Source organism: Salvelinus fontinalis, chromosome 4 (assembly GCF_029448725.1).
Source record: "Salvelinus fontinalis isolate EN_2023a chromosome 4, ASM2944872v1, whole genome shotgun sequence".
Taxonomy (NCBI): Eukaryota; Metazoa; Chordata; class Actinopteri; order Salmoniformes; family Salmonidae; genus Salvelinus; species Salvelinus fontinalis.
Window position 1 is genome coordinate 81,556,030 of NC_074668.1, and position 6,813 is coordinate 81,562,842.

The window sequence follows — 6,813 nt, forward strand, 5'->3', positions numbered from 1 at the left end:
GCAAAGAGGACCTACTGCCTGATCTGAATTCGGTTCCTTTCTGTTGTTGTAGAACATAGATAGTGTACAGAGCATAGAGGTTCTACTGCCTGATCTGAATTCGGTTCCTTTCTGTTGTTGTCGAACGTAGATAGTGTGGAGAGCATAGAGGTTCTACTGCCTGATCTGAATTCGGTTCCTTTCTGTTGTTGTAGAACGTAGATAGTGTGCAGAGCATAGAGGTTCTACTGCCTGATCTGAATTCGGTTCCTTTCTGTTGTTGTCGAACGTAGATAGTGTGGAGAGCATAGAGGATCTACTGCCTGATCTGAATTCGGTTCCTTTCTGTTGTTGTAGAACGTAGATAGTGTGGAGAGCACAGAGGTTCTACTGCCTGATCTGAATTCGGTTCCTTTCTGTTGTTGTCGAACGTAGATAGTGTGCAGAGCAAAGAGGTTCTACTGCCTGATCTGAATTCGGTTCCTTTCTGTTGTTGTAGAACGTAGATAGTGTGCAGAGCAAAGAGGACCTACTGCCTGATCTGAATTCGGTTCCTTTCTGTTGTTGTAGAACGTAGATAGTGTGCAGAGCATAGAGGTTCTACTGCCTGATCTGAATTCGGTTCCTTTCTGTGGTTGTCGAACGTAGATAGTGTGCAGAGCATAGAGGTTCTACTGCCTGATCTGAATTCGGTTCCTTTCTGTTGTTGTAGAACGTAGATAGTGTGCAGAGCATAGAGGTTCTACTGCCTGATCTGAATTCGGTTCCTTTCTGTTGTTGTAGAACGTAGATAGTGTGCAGAGCAAAGAGGTTCTACTGCCTGATCTGAATTCGGTTCCTTTCTGTTGTTGTAGAACGTAGATAGTGTGCAGAGCATAGAGGTTCTACTGCCTGATCTGAATTCGGTTCCTTTCTGTTGTTGTCGAACGTAGATAGTGTGCAGAGCAAAGAGGACCTACTGCCTGATCTGAATTCGGTTCCTTTCTGTTGTTGTAGAACGTAGATAGTGTGCAGAGCATAGAGGTTCTACTGCCTGATCTGAATTCGGTTCCTTTCTGTTGTTGTAGAACGTAGATAGTGTGGAGAGCACAGAGGTTCTACTGCCTGATCTGAATTCGGTTCCTTTCTGTTGTTGTCGAACGTAGATAGTGTGCAGAGCAAAGAGGTTCTACTGCCTGATCTGAATTCGGTTCCTTTCTGTTGTTGTAGAACGTAGATAGTGTGCAGAGCAAAGAGGACCTACTGCCTGATCTGAATTCGGTTCCTTTCTGTTGTTGTAGAACGTAGATAGTGTGCAGAGCATAGAGGTTCTACTGCCTGATCTGAATTCGGTTCCTTTCTGTGGTTGTCGAACGTAGATAGTGTGCAGAGCATAGAGGTTCTACTGCCTGATCTGAATTTGGTTCCTTTCTGTTGTTGTAGAACGTAGATAGTGTGCAGAGCATAGAGGTTCTACTGCCTGATCTGAATTCGGTTCCTTTCTGTTGTTGTAGAACGTAGATAGTGTGCAGAGCATAGAGGTTCTACTGCCTGATCTGAATTCGGTTCCTTTCTGTTGTTGTAGAACGTAGATAGTGTGCAGAGCAAAGAGGTTCTACTGCCTGATCTGAATTCGGTTCCTTTCTGTTGTTGTCGAACGTAGATAGTGTGCAGAGCATAGAGGTTCTACTGCCTGATCTGAATTCGGTTCCTTTCTGTTGTTGTCGAACGTAGATAGTGTGCAGAGCAAAGAGGACCTACTGCCTGATCTGAATTCGGTTCCTTTCTGTTGTTGTAGAACGTAGATAGTGTGCAGAGCATAGAGGTTCTACTGCCTGATCTGAATTCGGTTCCTTTCTGTTGTTGTAGAACGTAGATAGTGTGCAGAGCAAAGAGGACCTACTGCCTGATCTGAATTCGGTTCCTTTCTGTTGTTGTCGAACGTAGATAGTGTGCAGAGCAAAGAAGTTCTACTGCCTGATCTGAATTCGGTTCCTTTCTGTTGTTGTAGAACGTAGATAGTGTGCAGAGCATAGAGGTTCTACTGCCTGATCTGAATTCAGTTCCATTCTGTTGTTGTAGAACGTAGATAGTGTGCAGAGCATAGAGGTTCTACTGCCTGATCTGAATTCTAATCCCCTGATTCTAATGGTGAGAGGACGGCTGCCTAGGGTCCACAGGTTTGAGTTGTTCTGTGGAATGAGATGTGAATGACTACTTTCCTGTTTTTCCATCGTTTTCACAATGACCCCCCACCACGTACTACTCTCTAGTCGTTCAGTTCATTAACCCCAAAAACAAAGAGCAAAGACAAAGCAATTTTGACCTTTTCAGAATTTCATAATGTATGCTAAAAAAGCGACAATGTATCCTCTCTCTCTCTCTCTCTCTCTCTCTCTCTCTCTCTCTCTCTCTCTCTCTCTCTCTCTCTCTCTCTCTCTCTCTCTCTCTCTCTCTCTCTCCTCTCTCTCTCTCCTCTTTCTCTATCCCTCCCTCCCTCCCTCCCTCCTCTCTATCCCTCTCTCCCCTCTCTCCTCTCCCTCCTCTCTCTCTCTCTCTCTCTCTCTCTCTCTCTATCCCTCCCTCCCTCTCTCCTCTCTCTCTCTCCTTCTCCTCCTCTCCAGTACCCTTGATTTTCTTCGTTAATGAACCAGACTTGGATTAGCAGTATCGCAGTCACTGACCTGTCATTCCCTCCCTCCCTTTCTTACCAGGCTGTGACACAGGCTTCGGGAAGGCTGCAGCGTGGCGTCTGGACGCCCAGGGTTTTGAGGTGTTTGCTACGGTGTTAGATCTGTGTGGGGAGGGAGCCAGGGAGCTCCGGAGGACCTGCTCCCCTCGTCTCACCTTACTACAGGTGGACATCACCCAGCCACAGCAGGTCCAACAGGCTCTTCTAGACACCAAGGACAAACTGGGCCTCAGAGGTGAGAGACGTAGACACACACACACACACACACACACACACACACACACACACACACACACACACACACACACACACACACACACACACACACACACACACACACACACACACACACACACACACACACACACAATGACGCTGGAACACACACACACACACACACAAGGACGCTGGAACCCACACACACACACACAAGGACGCTGGAACACACACACACACACACAATGATGCTGGAACACACACACACACACACACACACACACACACACACACACACACACACACAAGGACGCTGGAACCCACCCACACACACACACAAAGACGCTGGAACACACACACACACACACACACACACACACACACACACACACACACACACACACACACACACACACACACACACACACACACACACACACAAGGACGCTGGAACCCACACACACACACACACACACACACACACACACACACACACACACACACACACACACACACACACACACACACACACACACACACACACACACACACAAGGACGCTGGAACCCACACACACACACACACACACACACACACACACACACACACACACACACACACACACACCACACACACACACACACACAGAGAAGACACCCTATCTCCTATATGGTACACTGACCTAATGACACCCTATATGGTACACTGACCTAATGGCACCCTATCTCCTATATGGTACACTAACCTAATGACACCCTATCTCCTATATGGTACACTGACCTAATGACACCCTATCTCCTATATGGTACACTGACCTAATGACACCCTATCTCCTATATGGTACACTAACCTAATGACACCCTATCTCCTATATGGTACACTAACCTAATGACACCCTATCTCCTATATGGTACACTGACCTAATGACACCCTATCTCCTATATGGTACACTGACCTAATGACACCCTATATGTTACACTAACCTAATGACACCCTATCTCCTATATGGTACACTGACCTAATGACACCCTATATGGTACACTGACCTAATGACACCCTATATGGTACACTAACCTAATGACACCCTATCTCCTATATGGTACACTAACCTAATGACACCCTATCTCCTATATGTTACACTAACCTAATGACACCCTATCTCCTATATGGTACACTGACCTAATGACACCCTATCTCCTATATGGTACACTAACCTAATGACACCCTATCTCCTATATGGTACACTAACCTAATGGCACCCTATCTCCTATATGGTACACTAACCTAATGACACCCTATATGGTACACTGACCTAATGACACCCTATCTCCTATATGGTACACTGACCTAATGACACCCTATCTCCTATATGGTACACTAACCTAATGACACCCTATCTCCTATATGGTACACTAACCTAATGACACCCTATCTCCTACATGGTACACTAACCTATCTCCTATATGGTACACTAACCTAATGACACCCTATATGGTACACTAACCTAATGACACCCTATATGGTACACTCACCTAATGATACCCTATCTCCTATATGGTACACTAACCTAATGACACCCTATCTCCTATATGGTACACTGACCTAATGACACCCTATATGGTACACTAACCTAATGACACCCTATCTCCTATATGGTACACTGACCTAATGACACCCTATATGGTACATTAACCTAATGACACCCTATATGGTACATTAACCTAATGACACCCTATATGGTACATTAACCTAATGACACCCTATATGGTACATTAACCTAATGACACCCTATATGGTACACTAACCTAATGACACCCTATCTCCTATATGGTACACTAACCTAATGACACCCTATCTCCTATATGGTACACTAACCTAATGACACCCTATCTCCTATATGGTACACTAACCTAATGACACCCTATATGGTACACTAACCTAATGACACCCTATCTCCTATATGGTACACTAACCTAATGACACCCTATCTCCTATATGGTACACTAACCTAATGACACCCTATCTCCTATATGGTACACTGACCTAATGACACCCTATCTCCTATATGGTACACTAACCTAATGACACCCTATATGGTACACTGACCTAATGACACCCTATATGGTACACTGACCTAATGCCACCCTATATGGTACACTGACCTAATGCCACCCTATATGGTACACTAACCTAATGACACCCTATCTCCTATATGGTACACTGACCTAATGACACCCTATCTCCTATATGGTACACTAACCTAATGACACCCTATCTCCTATATGGTACACTAACCTAATGACACCCTATCTCCTATATGGTACACTAACCTAATGACACCCTATCTCCTATATGGTACACTAACCTAATGACACCCTATCTCCTATATGGTACACTAACCTAATGACACCCTATCTGCTATATGGTACACTAACCTAATGACACCCTATCTCCTATATGGTACACTAACCTAATGACACCCTATCTCCTATATGGTACACTAACCTAATGACACCCTATCTCCTATATGGTACACTAACCTAATGACACCCTATCTCCTATATGGTACACTGACCTAATGACACCCTATCTCCTATATGGTACACTGACCTAATGACACCCTATCTCCTATATGGTACACTAACCTAATGACACCCTATCTCCTATATGGTACACTAACCTAATGACACCCTATCTCCTATATGGTACACTAACCTAATGACACCCTATCTCCTATATGGTACACTGACCTAATGACACCCTATCTCCTATATGGTACACTAACCTATCTCCTATATGGTACACTAACCTAATGACACCCTATCTCCTATATGGTACACTAACCTATCTCCTATATGGTACACTAACCTAATGACACCCTATCTCCTATATGGTACACTGACCTAATGACACCCTATATGGTACACTAACCTAATGACACCCTATATGGTACACTAACCTAATGACACCCTATATGGTACACTAACCTAATGACACCCTATCTCCTATATGGTACACTGACCTAATGACACCCTATATGGTACACTAACCTAATGACACCCTATCTCCTATATGGTACACTGACCTAATGGCACCCTATATGGTACACTGACCTAATGACACCCTATCTCCTATATGGTACACTGACCTAATGGCACCCTATATGGTACACTAACCTAATGATACCCTATCTCCTATATGGTACACTAACCTAATGACACCCTATCTCCTATATGGTACACTAACCTAATGACACCCTATATGGTACACTGACCTAATGACACCCTATCTCCTATATGGTACACTAACCTAATGACACCCTATATGGTACACTGACCTAATGACACCCTATCTCCTATATGGTACACTAACCTAATGACACCCTATCTCCTATATGGTACACTAACCTAATGACACCCTATATGGTACACTAACCTAATGACACCCTATATGGTACACTGACCTAATGACACCCTATCTCCTATATGGTACACTAACCTAATGACACCCTATCTCCTATATGGTACACTGACCTAATGACACCCTATATGGTACACTGACCTAATGACACCCTATCTCCTATATGGTACACTGACCTAATGACACCCTATCTCCTATATGGTACACTGACCTAATGACACCCTATCTCCTATATGGTACACTGACCTAATGACACCCTATCTCCTATATGGTACACTGCTTCATGTTTCACTTGGCTGCAAACAGCAGACTAACCACAGAGCTATGATGAGGATAAAACAAGATGCTTTATTCTCTGTGTGGAGCCTGATCTCTCTCTGTCTCTCTGTCTCTCTGTCTCTCTGTCTCTCTGTCTCTCTGTGTCTCTGTGTCTCTGTGTCTCTGTGTCTCTGTGTCTCTGTGTCTCTGTGTCTCTGTGTCTCTGTGTCTCTGTCTCTCTCTCTCTCTCTCTCTCTCTCTCTCTCTCTC

The 6,813-nt window shown here is 44.4% G+C and overlaps 1 protein-coding gene across 1 annotated transcript in view; it reads left to right on the top strand.

Annotated features, from left to right (window-relative positions):
• hsd11b2 (hydroxysteroid (11-beta) dehydrogenase 2) overlaps positions 1-6,813 on the top strand; it is a 67,477-nt gene that overhangs the window by 42,803 nt on the left and 17,861 nt on the right. Inside the window, exon 2 of the mRNA XM_055921623.1 lies at positions 2,673-2,885. Within this exon, the coding sequence (XP_055777598.1) occupies positions 2,673-2,885 (213 nt within the window). The remainder of the gene's footprint in view (positions 1-2,672; positions 2,886-6,813) is intronic.